This window comes from Castor canadensis, chromosome 5, assembly GCF_047511655.1.
Source record: "Castor canadensis chromosome 5, mCasCan1.hap1v2, whole genome shotgun sequence".
Classification (NCBI taxonomy): domain Eukaryota; kingdom Metazoa; phylum Chordata; class Mammalia; order Rodentia; family Castoridae; genus Castor; species Castor canadensis.
In genome coordinates this window covers 29,059,035-29,079,593 of record NC_133390.1, presented here as the reverse complement: position 1 = coordinate 29,079,593, position 20,559 = coordinate 29,059,035, and the positions used below count along the sequence as shown (strand labels likewise).

Below are 20,559 nucleotides of genomic sequence, written 5' to 3'. Positions count from 1 at the left end.
ACTGTGGAAACAGAGCACCTAGTCCATGGTTGGTAGAGGGCTCAGCCTCTCAGAGCTCCTGACTCCACTGAATGTGCTTGTTGCCAGTTGGGTCTAAGAATCATGTGTTTCCCCAATCTCCTCCAAATCCTAGGAAAATCCTGGGCAGGATCTGAAAGCACAGAGACCAGCCTCCTCCAGGAATTACATCCAACTGTGTGTGTTTGCTGCCAGGTGGGACTGAAGGCTCTCAGCCTCCTCCTACCCTGAGGATATAGATCTACTGGCCAATGTCTGAAAGCATTGTGTCTGACAGCTAGTGTGTCTCAATTCCTTAGTACCCCACATCAGGAAGAACTCAGTGATCTGTTTGCATCCACTACTCACTAGTGCATTTAGGGGACACTCCTAGACTTTGATGCTGGCTATTCCTGGAGACACAAACTGGGTATTGTGGAGCAGGTTGGAACCTCCTCAGACCACAGGCTGCACAGCTCCTTGTAGCCAGCAGTAGCTTCTAGCACACAAAGAAAGGAAGCTTCTAAAGCAAAAGCACACAGAGGTAGTCAATGGGCCTATGACAGGCCCTGCCCTCAGCCCACACTAGCCCCAGCGTATACAAGAGGAGCCCCAATAAACTCCAACCAGTTTCCTCTATCTGACTGGTGCTGAGAATCAGAAAGAAAAAAACAAAAAAGAAAGAAGGAAGAGAAGGGGAAAAGAAGGGAAAGGCAGGGGAAAGGAAGAAAGGGAGGAAAAGGAAAAAAGGAGGGGAAAGAAAGAAGGGAGGGGAAGGGAAAGGAATGACCATAATATGAAGAGACAACCCACAGAATGGGAAAAATCTTTGCCAGCTATTCATCAAAGTATCAATATCCATTATATATAAAGAGCTTAAAATTAAACAATAAAAGAATAACTCAATTAATAAACAGGAAAATTAATGAGATGGTTCTCAAAAGAACTATAAATGGCAAATAAATGGAAAAAAAATGTTTAACTTCCTTAGCCATAAAGGAAGTGCAAATCAAAACAACACTGAGGTTCTATCTCAACAGTCAGAATAACCATCATGCCCCCCTGAAAAAGGAAACCTTATACACTATTGGTACAAAAGAAAATTAGAACAGCCACTATGGAATTCAGTATAAAGTTTCCTCAAAAACTAAAAGCAGAGCTACCATATGATCCTGCTATACAACTCTTGGGCATATATCTGAAGGAATGCAAGTCAGCATACAATAGATATACCTGAACACTTACGTTTATTGCCAGCACTATTCACAATAACCAAGCTATGGAATCAGCCTAGGTGCCCATCAACCAATGAATAAACAAAGAAAATGTGGCACATACACAATGGAGTATGATACAACCAATAAGAGGAGCAGAATTAAGTCATTTTCAAGAAACTGGATAGAATGAGAGATCAAATATTGAACAAGATAAGCCAAACTGAGAAAGAAAATATCACGTTTTTGTTCATACATGTAATCTAGACTAAAAAAATGATGATCATAATAAAATAGCATAAATGTAAAAGGGGGACTATTTGGGGTGGACAACCAGTGAAGAGGGGAGGGGAAAAGTAGAGGGTGATGAGGGGTGAATATGATCAAAGTACCTTATATAAATTTCTGAAAATGGCATAATGAAACCCACTAAAGTTATAAAAGAAAAAAGCAGCAGGGAATAAGAAGGGTGGATGGATAACAGAACAGGTGGGTAATAGAACAAGTGGACTTCATCAAAGTATATTATACACAGGTTTAGACATATCACAATGAAACCCTTTGTATAATTAGGTATGACCATAAAAATATTTGAAGAGTATAAGACATCTCTGTATTATTTCTTAGACCTGCAGGTAAATCTAAAATTAACTCAATAAAAATTTTAATTTAATAATTAGACTCAATCTTATATGATAGTACATATAATTAATTCTTAAAATTTTTAATATTTTGAACCTAATTTTCCAACATTAATGATGAATGAAATAAAGTATTTTAATTTGGGAATGTATTTTAAGCATTTATTTACATTATCAAGGCCAGTTCCAGGAACTAAAAACTTCTAAGATTCTTCACATAAGCATGGTATTGTGATTCCTGTCTATAATCCCAGCTACTTGACAGGTGGAGGAAGGATTATGAGTTCGAGGCCAGTCTGGGCAAAAATTGGGGAGAGTCTATCAAAAACAATTTTTTTTAATGAAGGAGTTAAGGCACAGCTCAAGTGACAGAGCACTTAAGCACCAGGCCTTGGGTTCAATCTCTAGTACCATAAGAAAAAAGATTCATCATGTAATAGGAGTCACTTCTCTTTTAAAACACTTCTATCTTTTCATCTAACAGGATAACCTTGTTTTCTTTACTATCTCCTCTTAAAATTAATTATCTAATACAATTATATGAGATTCCTGTTCTACTTTCTCCTCTTGCTAATTCTAAATGTGTTGAGAGGATTATTACTTGCTTGTTTTATTTTGTTTATAAACTGTTTTAAGTTCTCAAATGGGTGTTTAGAGTGTAGATAGATGAGCTGGCATGGTGGCTCATTCCTGTCATCTCAGCTATGAGGGAGGAAAAGATTGGGGGGACCACAGTTCTAGGCCAGTCTAGGGCAAAAAGCAAGACCCTATCTCAAAAATAATAGTCATAGTTGGGGAGGGAAGATCCATAGGCATAACTCAAGCAGTAGAACACCTTCCTAGAGAGCATGAAGCCCTGAGTTCAAACCCAAGTACTTCCAAAAGAATAAGTGTATATATAGACATCTTAGGCTTCCTAACACAGTAAACAACAAAATAGCACTAGCAATAGGAAGGATAATTATGTTTATTTGGAGGAGGCCTTTATCTTTCCATGGGAAAATGTTGCAGAAGCATCTGTTCATTTCATCTCATACTCAAGGTTTTGATAAATTTTTGAGCTTTTGTCTAAAGCTTCAAGTTCTTTTGAATTATCCAAGTAGGCCAAATGAATTTTAAAAAGCATGATGGAATTAGAAAGGATACAAGGAATATTTTGTATAAAATGGAAATGAGTATGAAAAAATTAGTAATGTGTTCATTTGATAAAATTGTTAACTTACTACAGTATGGATTTTTGCCACTGGTATCCAAAAAAGCAAGGGTTCTAAGAGGCCATCCTTTTCTTCTTTCTTTTAAAGCACCCTTCCATGACTTTGCTTGATAACCTGAGAGTTGAGAAAGAGAACACTGGAAGTGGAACTTCTATCAAATAGCTTACAAATTTCAAATTATGAAGTAATTAAAAGATCAGTGCACATCAGCATTATTATTGATTTTTATAATACATAAAGCATTTTACAAAAAAATGTAGCATTCTATTTATTTTAATTACAAGAATAATTCTTAAATTTAGGGTTCATGAGTAAACCCACAACCTCAAAGTCTTATCAGGGTTAGCATATTCCATGACTATACTCTACTCATATCTGCTCTTACTACTTATTAGGAATTCAGAATTTTACTTGTAACTCTTTTTGGCAATTTTGGCAGAATAAATTGACTTCACAAATTGAAACATATAATTTAGCTCCACAAGTACAGACCTCAATTTCCCCATACATATGTACATATATACTAATATAGATATGCTATGTATATGCATATATCATTTATAAAATATACATAAAAGTAGTAAAAAAGAGCATTTACATACACTATGTATTATATATAAAATATATTACATATATGTACATATGTGAATATGGGAAATGTATTACATATATTTATATATTTATAGAATTGAGTTATTAAATATATATGTATATTTCAAATGCTTCCTTGTTGCAACATTACTACCACTAAAGTTTAGGATTTAAATATACCAGAAAATATACTCAAGGTAAACTCAGAGGTTTAACTGTGCTTTTCACTTAATGCTCTTAAGCAATCCATATATCCAGTCTGGGTCATATATGAAAAAGAGATAGGACCAGAAAAACAATCCCCAAATGTAGTCTGAAGACAATGAGTCCTAAATGATGTCTTGTGGAGAGAAGAGCTCAATGAAAATATAAATTTGGCAAAGCCTCCGTAGTGCATTCCTCATCTAGAGATTCTCCATGTATAATTAGTCCTCCTGAAGTAAACTGGTTGCACATGGTTCAATTCAGCCTTTTTAATCATTACCCATTCCTAGAGTTCCTTTGGCTTTCGAAACATTTCTGGAAGATCCTTCCTTGATACAGACCAAATGTTGACATACTCATAACATGCTAGGGCCTTGTATTCTCTTTGGGAAACACTGAACAATTTTTGAGATTCTTTCTAGTTCTAACATTCTGTTTTTATGTGGATTCCTTTTTCTTTGTAACCTCCTACTGGCAAGTTTTAATTTTTAGAAGTTGCAATGCTTAACTGCTCTTACCAAGCTTTATGCATTTAGAAGGTGAGAATCATGTATGACTCATGACTATTTGCTGATAGCAAATGAAAAGTTAGCTATGGTTCACCCCATTCAACTTGCTCTTAAGATTTCCCATTAAAAAATTAAACTAAGTGCTTCAAAGAATATGCAAGTTTTTTTTAATTGGGAATATAGTGGGATGATAAATTCTTTTGTTTATCAATAATAAGGATCTGGGTGAAAGATGGAGGGTTGAATCTAATTAAGATACATTGTAAACACATATGTAAATGTCACAGTGTATCCTGTATAACTCTAGTATGCTAACAAAAATTTTAAGAAAGAGCAAGGATCATCATGAGGTCATTGGAATTTGCCTATTATACTGAGGACAGGAAAAAGTAATTGATCAAATTTTTCTCATCCAATAGGTTAAAAACATTTAGTAGGCAATGAAATATGTATTTTGAGTGTGCCAGATCTCAACAATTACCCATAAAATGTTAACATATTAATAAATTAGCAATACATATTAACATTTGAAGCATAGTTTATCTCCCATCATAAAATACTAACATAAATGATATTCATTTTCAAAAAAGTTGTAATTGTAACAATCTCTCTTACCTAGCCTAGGACATGAATCTTTCATAAAGCTGCCACAGTCCACACATAAACTACTCTTGTAATCTTTGTATGAATCACAAGGAAATGAAACAAAATTGCAGTTTGTTTCCAAAGATGCTATGAACAAGTGAACTGCTCTCTGATGGTTGCACTTAATATATTCGATTCCTTCGGGGTGAGAAAACAAGCAAAATAACTATAGCTGCATTAAACCAAATTCAACAGAATTAGATAAAAATTGGAGATTAAATTTTACTAAATTCTTTGAAATTTATAAATATTAAAGTGCTGACTACAATACAAAATTATATGTTAAGCCACCAAATAGTACTATGAAAAACTTAAACTTATCATGTCTTTTATATGAGATTAGCAACACATTTTATAAAGTAATAAGCAACACAGCAAAGTTTAATTCCAATAACATAACAGGCTATATAAACATAGTGCTGATATATTTAATAACCAGTGTACATATCCCACTCTTCTAATCCCTTTAAATTTTGACCCATTATCAGAAATGACTATGGGAGTGGGTAGCATAAAAGGGTTATTACCTCTTTCCCCTTTCCCCAGCCTCTAACAGCCTCATCTCTTTCACCAAACTTCTCTAGCTGCCGTGCCCTCTGACTACGTGTTGTAAAGTGGGCTAAATTCCACACTGGAAGCAATTTTCAGCTCTCTATGTATAGGACAACCAAGTATCAGTGGTTTGTAAATTTGTGTCTGTATGGTAATATGGTAACGGTGAACGTTACACCTTAAATCTTGAGATTGAACTTGGGTTATAGGTTACCTATCAAACTTGTGCTTCCTTAATGACTTAAAACATCTCCTAATATTTAAAATGATAAACAAAATTGTTGAAACCATAATAGTTCTCATCCATGGCCAAATGGTATGTCTACTTTATTAATTAAGCAAGGTCAAATCAAACTATTTTTGATCAATAACTTTCTGGATTGTGGGCAATGATCATTAATCAAAATTTGCCCACAGATTAAGAAAGAAAAAAGTAAATTATTTTCTTTCATTATTCTTAATCATGTATAATTCATTTGAAAATGCTATCAGTATACCTGAAAAAATTGATTTAGGACAGCCAGGTTGTTGTTTTCCTCCATTTGGATAAAAATCTATATGTCCCAATGGCTCTTGAATGCCTAAACCTTAGAAAAAAACCCCACAAGAATCACAAAGAATATATAACCAGGTCAATAATACATAAGACAAAATCTCCTATAAAATCCATTGAAAATTACAGTTTAAAATTTTGAATTAAGAATAAAATAAAAGTTGATGTTTTTAAATGAGCTTTCCTTATATTAGCTTTTAAATTAATTCTTCATGGAAATTATATTCCATTAATGTAATATGAACCAGGCACCAGTTTATGGTGGTTCATTCACAATTCTCTTTGGGATGAGTGAGTCAGTTCAAAAAAAATCCTTGTACTAAAAAAACACCTTCCAGTGAAAGAAGAACATAATACACAATTATAACTACAATGCCAGATAATATTAAGTGCTCACATCTGCAAGGCATCCCAATTCTCAGGTCATCAGAATAACATATTGGAGAAGACTCTGGAATGGAAGATATTTCAAATGCTGACTCTACTGATTATTGGTCTTGTGACCTTGACCATAGTTCCCCAATCTGTAAAAGGGGAATGATAACAATTATCTCATGAGGAGTTGGGAGAATTCAAGAATTAATTCATATAAAGCACTGGGATCACTGCCTGATGTATGCAAAGTACTCAACAAATGTTAGCATTGCCAGTCTGCATCGATGCAGACTAAAATTTTCTTTGATAGTATCTGTCCAATGTAGTTTGACCAATACTACCAATACTCTGGTAGATATTTCATAAAGATAATTAAAAACTGTAGAAAAAGTATTTCCCTACCTTGAAAGAAAAACATTCTTTATGTATGGCTGAAATGCTATGCTCAGTTCTAGTTGGTACACATCACTTTATCAATGAGAAAATGAGTATAAAACAGTAAATACATCAGGAATATCAAGCATAGGAGGAAAATGTGACAGCCAATGACTGTTAATGCCATGAACAGGGTTAACTATATTTTATGAATTTAGTTTTTAAGATTATATGACACCTATTGAAACTTGAAGAAAAAAACTGAAGGCAAACTGTGCTGTTTCACAATGCAAGAAGACATCATTAACCCCCAGAAATTTATCCACAACTTCCACTTCTTTTAATTCCCATATCCCCAAATTCTACTTTTCATTTTTTTCACTTTTAAATAATTAAGCCACACATCCTGCTTTGTTACCATTGATATCAGAATGAATGACATCCACAAACTGTGCATCACTATAATCTAATCTTCTGTTTGGTGGTTTTCCAGAAAATTTTGGTCCAGCAGGATCAAGACCTGAAATGGAAAAAAAGAAATTACCAATCTAATTAAGTCTTACTACAATGCTCATTATAATGAATCCTTTCATTAATATTGCCTTGTAAACAAAAATTTTGCAAAGCATATCTAAAGATAAATTAAATTTAATATCTAGGGAGTATTTTCATTATTTAATACTTATTGCCAACTTTCAAGGTTGCCAAATTACATCATACTAAAGAAATCTCAACAAAATGCTGTAAGATATTTTTAGAATTTTTAATTTGTAATTGGGAGTAAGCCATTGTAACCTTATATTTAATAATAGCTCTGACTTCTCCTGAAGAATAAAAGGATAATGAATATCATCTGTTCCTCTTGAACTCTATGCTTTGCTAGCTCATTCTTTTAAGATCTATAGGTCTAAAACAGATCTATAGGTCTAAAATAGTGCCAAACACTATCTGAGTTGTGGGATAGAATATCATTACTACTATTTTATTATCACTCATTTCTCACAAGACTTCCCCATATATTTCTTTTTTTTTTTTTTTTTTTTGCAGTACTGGGGTTTGAACTCAGGGCTTCATGCTTCCTTAGACAGGCACTCTACCACTTGAGCCACACTGCCAGCCCCCCCCATATATTTCTAAGAAAATAAAAATATACTAAAAATTCTGTGGAGGATGAACTAATTCTGGAGTAGTCTAAATTCATAACTTTCTCAAGAGGATCAAAAAAAGAACATGTATACAGTGGAAGAATTGATCATATTAAAAACATGAGGGAGCGTGATGGAGAGGGTGAATCATATTAAGATAAGTTTTAAATACATATGTAAGTGTCACACTGAAACCCCCCTACAACTAAATATGCTAATAAAAATGTAAAAACAAACTATAAAATAAAATAAAACATTGAACACTGTTCATCTCATGCCCTTTTTATCCCTCTTTTATTTAGCCCATTTGATTGAATAGTCCACTTCTCTCTTCCTGTAAATTATTCTGATATAGTTCCTCCACATTTGTTAGCCTTTTAAATCCTAATGGTTGCCTGGCACATCGAGCCATTTATTTGGACAAACAGATCAGTAAACACATCTCTATATACAAGTTATTTTACCTTTCCTTTCTCTCTTTATTTTTCTTGGGTGAGGGGAAGTACTGGGGTTTGAACTCATGTTTGCTAGGCAGGTGTTCTATCACTTGACCTACTCTGTTAGCTCCGTCCTTTCCCTTTTTATTGAAATTTAACTAAGACTTTTTATCTTTCATTAATATTTGAAATTATTATAAATCTTCCATGGACAAAGATATCAAGAATTGCTAAACAAAAAAAAAAACCAAAATGTTTGAAGTAAGATATTACTATTCAACTTCTAAAACCTACCAATTCTAGAGGGTACAATGAAAATCCATGTCATCATTATTTGGTTACTGAGTTTTCTGGATGTGGTAACTTTGTTGTAGGAATATGAAGGAAGTTGAGAGATAAGCCCTTCAACTTGGATACAAACTCCTGTTTCTATCACTCAAGCAAAATGTTTAAAAGAATTGAAATACATCAAAATTGTGAACATTAATTTCATAGGTATGGTCCTAGTTGTTATTTTTAAATGTATTTTTAAAATTTAATGAGCTAGATTTTCCTATCTATTCTTATAATAATGTGTTCTTAAACTTTAGATAGTGCTGCAGAAATACATTTTTTCCTCTGAGTAACCTGTGCTTTGTTCAGAACTAAACTAGACTTTAGACTTTAGCTAAAACAAAGACTTAAAGTTGGACATAATTTAGAGTCTACCAAAAATAAAAGTGTGATTCAAGAAGCAGAGCATGTGTTTAGCAAGCTCTAGGCCCTGAGATCAAACCTCACTAGAACCCAAAAAACTAAACAGCAAAAATAGAGACAAATGTTTGGATATAATATAGAAAAATTAAATTTTTATACAAAATTTCTGTAGCTTATTTGTTGTACCTGTTAAATTTTAAATAAAATAACCTAATAAAAAGTGTACTAAAACAGAAATTTTATTAAAAAAAAAAGTTTTACCTGTTATTCTTCCAAGTTGACCATGAAATATCTTCCCAACAAAGCCACTAATATGAGCCCCTAAGCTCATACCTATGAAATGAAAATTGTCAAGAGATGCTCCATGCTTCTGTAATTGAAAATGTAGTGTAATAATTTTCATTTTGGCTAATCACAAATTATGCTTCATACATCAATATTCTAAAATTCATTATTTTCTGGTTTCATCCATTTCTGGGAGATAAAGATGATTTTATAGTTATGAACCAAGTACTTCTTTGTTCAACTTGTGACATAAAATAATCTGATTTTTCTCTACTCATTTTTATTAATATAATAAACTTTTATTAAAAGTTTTAAAATTTTTGTCAACTATTTATGTAGAGTAGTATATGTTAAATATCATTTAATTATCAAAGTCCTTTATGATACTAATAATTAGGTGTTCATATTTTGCTAGCTACTTTGAATCATGCATTATAAGTCTCAGATTTAATAATAATCATATGCCCACATGACTTATTTATTTTTATCCTATTGCCTAAAATTGTGCCTGACATCTATTAAATACCAACTAAATAACATTAAGCAAATTTTCATTGTACAAAGGAAACCAGATCAGAGTTTAAAGACTTGCCCAGAGATATATATATTTTTTATGGAAGGAGATGGATTTCAAATCGCTATGGTCTGAATGAATGTTTGTGTTCCCCAAAATTAATATGTTGAAATACTAATGCCTAAAGTGATGGTATTCAGAGGTGGGGGCCCGAGGGAGGGAGATTATATTATGAGGTTGGACATTCATGAATGGGATCAGAGCCCTGGTAAAAAAAGACCTGAGAAACTCTTTTGACACTTCTACCACATGAGAACTTTGTGAAAGACACCAGCTATGAATCAGGAAGAGGACTGTCACCAGACCCAGAATCCTTCAGGACCTTGACTTTGGAATTCCCAGCCTACAAAACTGTGTGAAAAATAATTTGCTATTTCTGAGGCCAGTCTGTAGTATTTTGTTATACCAGCTCCAGTAAAATAAGACACAAGTCCAGATCAGTTAGATTCCAAAATTTGTGCTAATCTGCCTCTGTTCTTTATGATCAGGTTGTATCAAAACCCTAGGAGAACTGGTAAAAGTGTAATAAACTGTTCTCACTTCAGAGTTGATGAAATGAGGTTGATGGATTTTACAGGATTTCCCCCATCACAAGCTGGAAAGTGATTGTATTCAATCTTCTAAGGTTACATTTTAAACACCTGTGAGCCTGAAGAGCCTTAAACTAGCAATTCACATGAGGGCATAGTTTTTCTACCACATTCTCAGGTTGCTAAGGGGAGATCAGTGAAGGAATCTTGGTCCAGTCTACATAGTGACATATCTGAGGCCTACGGAATGATGTAGGACATTTGCTATTGTTGGAAATCTAGACACAGGTTTTTCTACCACAAAGTACTAAGGTTTCTCTAATGTCTCAGAGAAATGCTCCACAACTGGAAGGAGTATTTTTTTAAACTTCAGAGCTAATGATCTTTTAACCCTTCTCCTTAGTAAAAATCCTTTCCAAGCAAGGGCAGTGTTAGAAATTTATCTACTGCTACAATTTTTTCTTAAGTTTCTCTACTTAACTCTCACTTTCCACACTTGAAATGCATATTTACTGCAGACAACTATACTCAGAGAAATAAATTGTGTAATTTTATAAACTATTAATAAGAATGGGTGAGTTGATTATCTTCTCTGTCTCTATAGGAATGGTATGGTTTGCTCCATATTTGGAGATATGAAGATAATAATAAAATTGATTTTATTTAATGATTGCTAAATGTCACCCAGTATAAACATGCAAACACATGCACACAAATATTTATATATTTTATATTCATATAATGTTCAAATATTAGTATAAGATTTTGCTTTCACAAATATACAAATAATAAAATACGGCATAGAGAGGTTAAGAAATTTCTTAAAGTCACAAAGATGACAAGTGATGGACTTGAGCTCTAAACCTCTCCAGTCTGACTCTTAGCCACTTTTAAAAATAAGACAGCATAGAGTTATTATCCTTTGTAGCAGACAAAGAAAATATGGCTGAACAAATTAATATATCAAAGAAGTAAGTCTAAATGCTTATTGAAAAAAGTATTAATTTTACTACCATTTTGTGGTACTACATGATACACTGTATATTGTATAGCATGTATAATTAATAAAATTTCCACACTTACCAAAATATTTAGAATGGACCTGCTCAAACTCTCAGCAACCTTTTTGGTGTTTTTAACTGCCCTATTGTAAATAAAAGTTGTAGCGCCATAGTTCCAGTCTACTATAATTACGTTCATATCTTCTTCATTCAACAAAATCCTCAGAAACTTTGGAAGCCATGATGGGGTAGCACCCATTGGTCTATATCCATGAATAATCCAGACTGTTTTCTTTTGTGTGTTGAAATTAATATTAAGTGAGTTATTGTGCTCAAACAGTGGTTGAGCACAGTTTAGGTTATTCCTTGTGTACATCATCAGAATTGTCTTTACTTTGGGAACAAACAAATCTCTTAAGGAATCTTTTATATTTAGGTTGGAGAATTCAAGGCATGGTCTTTTATTCTCTGAAATTAAAAGAAAAAGTCAGTTAAGTGAGCACTTGGACAATATTAAATTCTTGTTGCTATTAAAAGAACAGAATTGAACTCAGCAGTTGACAGGATTTCATTTCAATACCAATTTCTCATAATTCACTGAACAACGTTTAAAGCAATATATTGATTAGGCAAAAGGATTTTCTGAATGAGAAGAGATAAAAAATTTATTAAAAATGTAAATAAATGTGATTGGTTAAAAATTAAGAACTGTTGTGTCTATACAAAATAGAAATGGCAATGTGTATGACTGAAATCATTAATATTATTTAAACAAAGTAGTAAGCAGACCAACAGAAGGAAATAATTGGTAATGAATTTTTACAAAAGCATTCTTATTGGATAATAAACATTTATATATGGTAAGCATTAGAAATACATATTTAAGTCATCATTTCTCAAAGGCATACAAATCAAACAATAAGTTATCATTTTTCCCTATCAAATTAAAAAAGTAAAAAAATCCTTCTAGTGAAAACCTGTATTCTCAGCACTCAGGAGGCTGAAGCAGAGGGACTGTGAGTTCAAGGTCAGCCTAGGCTATATAGCAAGCCTTTGTCTCAAATAAAATAGAAGAAAAATCCTTTTAATAAAACTAATAAGGATAAATATAATATTCACATACATGAATGCTGAGAGTATAAAATGAAACATTGTTTTCAATTATTTATGTAGTGTGTGTATGACATACACATAATCTTAAAATTTCCTTGTCCTTTATTTCCTTGTAAGAGTCAGGTTATAAAATATTAATGTGTATAATGGCACAAAAAGTAAAATACCTTAAATCTTATCATTATAATATTTAGGTCCATGTTTGCATTCTATCCATCATCATCATCTACTATCTATCCTAAAATCCATATCCATCTATCTATTTATCAATATATCCATCCATCCACCTATCTATCCTAGCAAATTCTAGGGCAGAAAATGCAATAACTAAGAAATATTAATAGCAATATTCATTGCTAGGCAGTGTAACATTAGGCAATTTGTTTTATTTTCATAGTTTGTCAGACCTGTACTTTTTCATAATAACCATATAATCTCAAATTATTTTTCCAAATGATTTTTATGAGAGCATATGCTTATACTGCTTTTGAAATTTTAATTTGGAATGAATATTTCTGATAAAAATTGTCAATTCATATTAAAACTCACAAAAGTGTTAGTATATTTCCTTTCAGTAATTCTACTTTTAAAAATTTGTCATAAGAAAAACACAAAAATGAGCTAAAATATTATTTTAATACTGGATACAATATACATCATTTTAATAGTTCTAATTTGAAAGCATATATTTGCAATATTGTTGTAATTACTTAGAAGAAGAAAAAAGAGGAAGGCAATGAAGTAGAACTGCATCCTATCCCTAGGTTAATAACTAAGATATACTTGGAAGACTTAAAACCTTGATACTGCTTCTAATCTAAGTACTAGAGAACAAAGTGAGGAAGAGGAATACTTTGAATCATGGAAGCTATGAATGCTTGCTACACTGCAGATTTTGTGAGAAATCACATACATCCACCTTATCTTATCAACTGGACTGTGGACAAGGCCCAAATATAATTAATAAATCCAAATTGCTGGTCCATTCCAAGCCTAAGTAGATTTTACCTGACCCTAGAATGAGTAATAAGAAATTAACAGTAGGACCTCTGTGATAAAAATAAGGGAAAGAAATCATACTAAAAACACCAGCAGAGAAATCTATTATCTATTATAAGATATAGAAGAAGCAGCAGAACACTCTATAGCAACATCATTAGAATGAAAGAAAAATCTTATTTCAAAACCAGAAGCAGGAAGCAATTAAGAAAAAATTTAAGTAGGAAAATTGACCAGACCAGATGAAGAACAAAATGATGAAATGCTCCAATTCAGAAAAAGTAAAAATGCAATTGCAGAATAAACATACACACTGTAAGCACTGACAGACAAACATGGAGAACTCATCATAAGAAATGAAGAAAAAAGATTTTAAATTAGGAAGGGAAACATAGAGGCCAAACTGATTATTCAAATTAAGAATAATTGCTTTCCTTGGGGGCATTGTAACTTGTGGGGGAAAGGAGAAGGTAGCAACTTACAGTAATTAAGGAAATGATTTCATAGCAGAGTTTGCAAACTGAACTGGCTTGGCACAATGTACAGAAAATGAGTTGATCAGACTCACCAACAGACTTCTTAGAAACTGGTTTGGATTTCGATGAAAGATTAAAATATCCTAAAAATATCAAGGCAGAAAATCCAGGTTACATAGGAATGAAACAATGGTGACTTCATATTTTTCTGATAAGATAGCACATCAGGCAGATAAAAGTATAATGAGTAAAGGGAAAAGTTTGAAGCCTAATAACTTATACTTTTCCTGAAACACACTAGTCACAAATGATGTGGCACATTTCCTGACATTGTGATTCTTAAAATAAAATGTTAGATTTTTGAGATAAGATCCATATAAACTCACAGTATAAAAAGATTGAAAGTTATCTGGGTGCCAGTGGCTCACACCTGTAATTTTAACTACTAAGGAGGCAGAGATGAGGAAGATTATGGTTCAAAGCCAACCAAGGCAAATAGTTTGTGAGATCCTATCTCGAAAATACCTAACACACACACACAAAAAAAGGGCTGGTGGAGTGGCTCAAGGTATTAGCCCTCAGTTCAAACTCTAGTACTGCAAACAAAACAAAACAAAACAAAAAAGATTGAAAGTGGTTGTGGAAATAAGTTAAATATAAATTCTAGCTTAAATGTCATAAAACTGGGTAAAACAGGCAACAGCAAAAGTCATTCTTCTATGTCCAACTAATATTAATAAGAGGAATATAACTTAAAAGTATACAATAAGGAAGCATGATGCAAAACACCTTCAATTGAAGGATTCAAAAGATTTCAATCTTTTAACTCCAAATACAAATATTGGAGGTTTAAAACAATATTGAAACTGCTAAACAATGTAAAAGAATACACATAAATTTTTACACAGTAAGAAACCATAAAAGTCTAACATATATTTACATAGATATATATATATGTCATATATATATCATATGTATATGATAACTAAATTGAAAATGGGAATGTAGAAAGTAGAAAACAAAGAAAGATGACAAAACTACAATAGATAAAAATATATTTTATATAAATATTTCATAATTGTAAAAACCCTGGTTATCAAAAACAAAGACTTTCAGCTTTTGTTAAAAAAAATTAATAGTAAGGTATTTTAAATAGAAATAGAAAGTCATCAAAATGGAGAGGTAAGTGTATTCTTTAACAAAATAAAATAAAAGGAATGCAAGTTGTGTGTTATACTGGAATGATGGCCCTAAATCATTACCTTATCCTGAGTCCTTGTTACCTGCCTATAACTCTGAGATTCTCCCATCTTGAGGGGGATGACTTGCCCCACTCTTTAACATGGGCACAAAAATAGGGCTTGCTTTGGCAAATAGGACTTCAGGAGATTTGAAACAAGCACAGGCTTGAAATGGTTTTGTAGCTGGGGACTAGGTCTCCTGCACATCTGTCATCACCATGAAAACGTTCATGGCTTGACCTAATAGAATAGGAGATACAGATTTAAAGAAGTTAAGCTGTGCTAGTCACTTTTCAGCCCAGCTGACTGACAGCCCACCAAGGGCCAGGCATACTGGTGAATCCAACCTAAAAGAACAGTGCTTCTCAACCAATTCCCCATATGGATCCAGAAGTGGAAGCAATAATGGCTTCAGTTCAAATGCCACTAATGGTTTAAACTTTATTTTTGCATTACTTGAAATGTTTTGTGATTGATTTCATTGGTAATATTATTAGAAAGTAAAGAGAATAAAATGAAAGTTATCACATAACACAAAAAGTTTAAACTAATGTATTGTCAGACTCTTAATGAAGACCAAATTAATTCAATACTGCTAGATTTTAGGAGTAAAAAGAAAAATAATATTCTGAATATACAGGAGTCCTTGCAAAATTATCCTTCCAATATAAGGGAGAAATTAAAACATCCTTAAACAAAAGATAAAATTCATTGCCAACCCTCTTCCCCTGTATGAAAACTAGCAAGAGTCTTCCAGCTTAAAACAAAAGTACACTAATTAGTAACTTGAAATCATATGAAATTATAAAGTTCTCTGGTAAAAACAACTCCCTTACTAATATAGAAAACAACATTATTGCAATTTTGGTTTATAACTTTTATATCTTCCAATGCATATAAATGCATAAAATAATTATAACACTATGTTACAGGGCACATAATATATAAATATGTTATTTTTTATCCCTCTAACATAAAGGCAGAGTGGAGCTGTAAAGAAAAAGATTTGTTATGCAATTGAAGTTAAGTTAGTATCATTTTAACCCACAATCAAAAGTCAGATTGGCAGAGTGGATAAAAAACACGGTCTAACCACATGTTATCTATAAGCAACTCATTTTGGATCTAAAGAGATGTATAGGCTGAAAGTTTAAAGATAAAAAATGGTAATGCAAACGACAGCGTAAATACTAACACTACTATCAAACAAATGAACTTTAAGCAAAAACCTGTTTCAGGAGACAGAAATAAACTATGGAACGGAAACAATTAAAACTCAGAAGGAAGCAGAAATGAAAAGCTTTATTTTATTGGATTTAGCTATGATTTTTTGAACATTACAAAAGTAAAATATAGATAAATTGGACTTCATTAAATTTAAAACATTTGTGCATCAGAGAACATTATCAACCAAGTGAGAAGGCAACTCAAACAATGGGGAAAATATTGACAAATCATATCTCTGATTAGGGATTAATATCCACAATAAATAAAGAACTTTTATAACTTAACAACTAAAAATCAAGCAACCTAATTTTTTTTAAAGTGGGCAAAGGACTGAAATAAATGTACCAATAAGAATATATAAATCACCAATAAGCTCATGAAGATGTGCTCAACATCACTACTCATTAAGAAAATGTAAATTAAAATCATAGTGAAACACCACTTCCAACTCCTTAAGATTGTTACTATGTTTTTTAAAAAAATCAGAAATTAATGTCTTTTAATGAGAATATACAGAAACTGAGAACTTTTGTGCATCCTTCACGGGGATGTACAGGGGTGCAGTTCTGTGGAAAACACTATAATGGTTCCTCAAAAACTTAAGATAGGATCACCACACGATCTAGCAATTCGATTTGTGAATACACACCCAAAAGAATTGAAGGCAAGAGTTCAAATACATATTTGTACACCTATGTTCATAGCAGTAGTATTTACAATGGCTGGAGGATGAAAGCAACCCAAGTATAATGAATGGATAAACAAAATCTCATCTACATAATTAAATATTATTCAGCATTGAAAAGGAAGGAAATTCTGACACATGCCACAACATAGAATATATTGACTATTTTATGCTAAATGAAGATAAGTCAGCCACAAAAGGACAAACATTGTATGATTCTACATATGCAATCTACCTAGACCAAAAGTGGATACATAAAGTAGAATGGTGGTTTCCAGGGACTAGGGGAAAAGAGAGAATAGGAAACTCATTAATGAGTACAAAATTTCAGTTTGGGAAGGTAAGAAGGTTCTGTTGGTGACAGTTTTTTGAAAATATCAAGGTACTTAATGCCATTAAAAATTTCTGTATAATATCTACGAATGGAAATGAGAAGGGAATCAAACTGTGCGCTTAAATGACTAAAATGGTAAAATTTTATGTATGTTTTATCACAATAAAAACAAAAACAAAATTTACAGAATCCAATTCTTGCCATGATGAATATCCCAGACTTGCCTTACTTCTGTAAACAACTATAACACTAAATAAAATATACCAAAAAAAAGTTTAGATGTTGTACAAGAAGCATTTCCCTCTGAAGAGGAGGAAATGGTATTTTGAACCCTACATACAATCTAATACAACCTTTCAGCTTGGAGGTTGTATCTAGAATACAGTTCAGGAAGGGTGAAGCCAGTCATGGTGATCTTGCCAAATTGGAGACAAAGAGGCAACTGGAATTCGAATGGCAGAATGGTAGAGGGGAAGATTTAGAAAATATAAACAATTTTAAGATACTTATCTAGTATTTCTCAGATAAGTCACAGTAAACATGAAACAAAAACGAAAAAAGTGATTATATTTTATCATAATGAAACACGTCTGGTCCTCAAATAGCATGTGTCCATTGAATATACAGGCTTGTGGTATGCTTATCTGAAAAGTACTTGTGTTCAAACTATGTGCATATGTGTATGTAAGATGCATGTGTGGAATACATGTAATAAAAAGACAAAACAATTTGTCAAACTTGATAATAGAACTGAAGACATTTCACAAACAATTGGTATAATGTTTGTGAAGCGAAACTTCTCAACATCATTAGTCACCCAAAAAACATAAGTTGAAATCAAAACTATGTACTATTATACACCCACTAAATGGCTAAAATTAAAAACAATAAAAAACAAATGTTACTGAGGCTGTAAATCAACTGAAACCATTGTACGTTGCTGGAAGAAAACAAGTTGATAGTTTCTCACAATATTAAATGTGTACTTATATCATTTAGGTGTTAACCATTTAGAAATGAAAACATGTCCTCATTACAACTTTTTCAAGTTTATAGCAGTATTTTTTTAAAAGATTCTGAATTTGAAAGAACCCATACAACGATCAAGAAATGTCTGAGTAAACAAATTGTGGTTATCTATATAATACCCAGAAATAAAATGTTCATACATGAACAATTGTGATGAATCACAAGAAAACATTTTGCTAAGCAGAGACTTTAGAAACAAAACTAGAAATTTCACTCATATGAAATTCTAGAAAGTATAATCAAATGCCAGAAAAGAGGCCTAGATTATATGAAATCAGAGGTGGTAAGGTAATTAATTGTAAAGAGGTGATTTGGGGCTCGGGAATTAATTATTATGGGTGATTAACATGGTTCTATGTGGTTACTTAATGTGGTTTTATAAGTCACATAAGATGTAGTATATAACTTTTTTCAAAACTCATCAAAGTGCACAAAGTATTATTGTATTTAGACAATACTTTTATAAAGGTATTTTTTTTAATTTATAGCATACTAATGGTCTAATATTTTGCAAATAATACAAAACATATGAAGCTTTATATCATTTTGCTATTTTAAGATAAGGTCTCACTGTGTTGTCCAAGCAGGTCTTGAACTCCTTGACTCAAGTGAGCTTTCAGCTCAGCCTCTCGAGTGCTGATTGTTAAAGGCACACAACATCATGCCCAGTGTTAAATAACTTTTAAAAGATAGAATAATCCACATATGAGGGAGAATATGTGATTTTTGGGCTTCTGAGCCTGGCTAACCTCACTTAAGATGATCTCCAGTTCCATCCATTTACTTGTGAATGACAAAATTTCATTCTTCTTTGTGGCTGAGTGTAATTCCATTGTGCTGCAATAAACATGGGTGTGCAGATGCCTTTGTGATAACCTGAGTCGCATTCCTTCAGGTATACCCCTAGGAGTGGTATTGCTGGATCATATAGCAGATCAAGGTTTAGTTTCTTGAGATGCCTCCATATTGTTTTCCAAATTGCTTGTAGTAGCTTACATCCCTACCAGTGTATGATGGTTCCTTTTTGCCCCTGCATGCTCACCAATATTTGTTGTTGGTGGTGTTCTTCATGCTAGTCATTCTAACAGGGGCGAGATGGAATCTTAGTGTGGTTTTGATTTGCATTTCCTTTATGGCCATAGATCTAAAACAAATGTAGTAATATAATTGGACATGGGTCACACACTAAGAGAAGAACATGCAGGAGAGGAATAGGGAAAGGGAAGGAAACCTAAAACTTGAATGTGGTTGATGTGCTCAATGTACAGCAGAGAATATAGTAATCTTAAACTAGCAGAGGCCACTATGGGAAGGTGATTAGGAAGTAGTGAAGGCGACTAGGAAGTAGTGAAGAAGTCTGGCAGAGATGAACCAATGTGGGTTGCAATACACAAGTGCATGGAAGCAACACTAGGAATCTCTTCATATAGCTGTCTTTATCTCAAACTAGCAAAAACTCTATGTCTTTCTTATTATCTCTTATGTTTTCTCTTCAACAAAATCAGAGAACAAGAGGGAGGAACAGGTTCTGCCCTGAAGCAGGGAGGTGGTGGGAAGGAGTGGGGAGGTGGCCCAAACAATGTATATACATGTAAGCAAATGTAAAAATGATGAAAGAAAGAAAGAGGGAAGGAAGGAAGGAAGGAAGGAAGGAAGGAAGGAAGGAAGGAAGGAAGAAAGGAAGGATGGAAAGAAAGAAAGAAGCTAGAATAATCCTAATATCAAATATAAAAACAGGACAAACACATACATGTACACATAGTCACAGAGAGATACATGAGTTCTAGATCATTGTAAATCATGAAACAATCTAAAATCAAAATTCCCAAATAATATACTCACAAAATGCAGAGCATGAAACATGGTCAAGAGGAAACAATTTAAATTATAATATTTTATATAAGCTAAAATAGCAGT

At 32.7% G+C, this 20,559-nt stretch overlaps 1 protein-coding gene across 2 annotated transcripts in view; it reads right to left on the bottom strand.

The window, feature by feature from the left end:
- Lipi (lipase I) overlaps positions 1–20,559 on the bottom strand; it is a 49,928-nt gene that overhangs the window by 22,479 nt on the left and 6,890 nt on the right. For both annotated transcript variants that reach the window (XM_074072355.1, XM_074072356.1), the window contains exons 2-8: positions 14,219–14,269; positions 11,621–12,006; positions 9,410–9,518; positions 7,289–7,390; positions 6,065–6,154; positions 4,986–5,153; positions 3,076–3,180 (exon numbers count right to left, since the gene is read on the bottom strand). In XM_074072355.1, the coding sequence (XP_073928456.1) occupies positions 3,076–3,180; positions 4,986–5,153; positions 6,065–6,154; positions 7,289–7,390; positions 9,410–9,518; positions 11,621–12,006; positions 14,219–14,269 (1,011 nt within the window). The remainder of the gene's footprint in view (positions 1–3,075; positions 3,181–4,985; positions 5,154–6,064; positions 6,155–7,288; positions 7,391–9,409; positions 9,519–11,620; positions 12,007–14,218; positions 14,270–20,559) is intronic.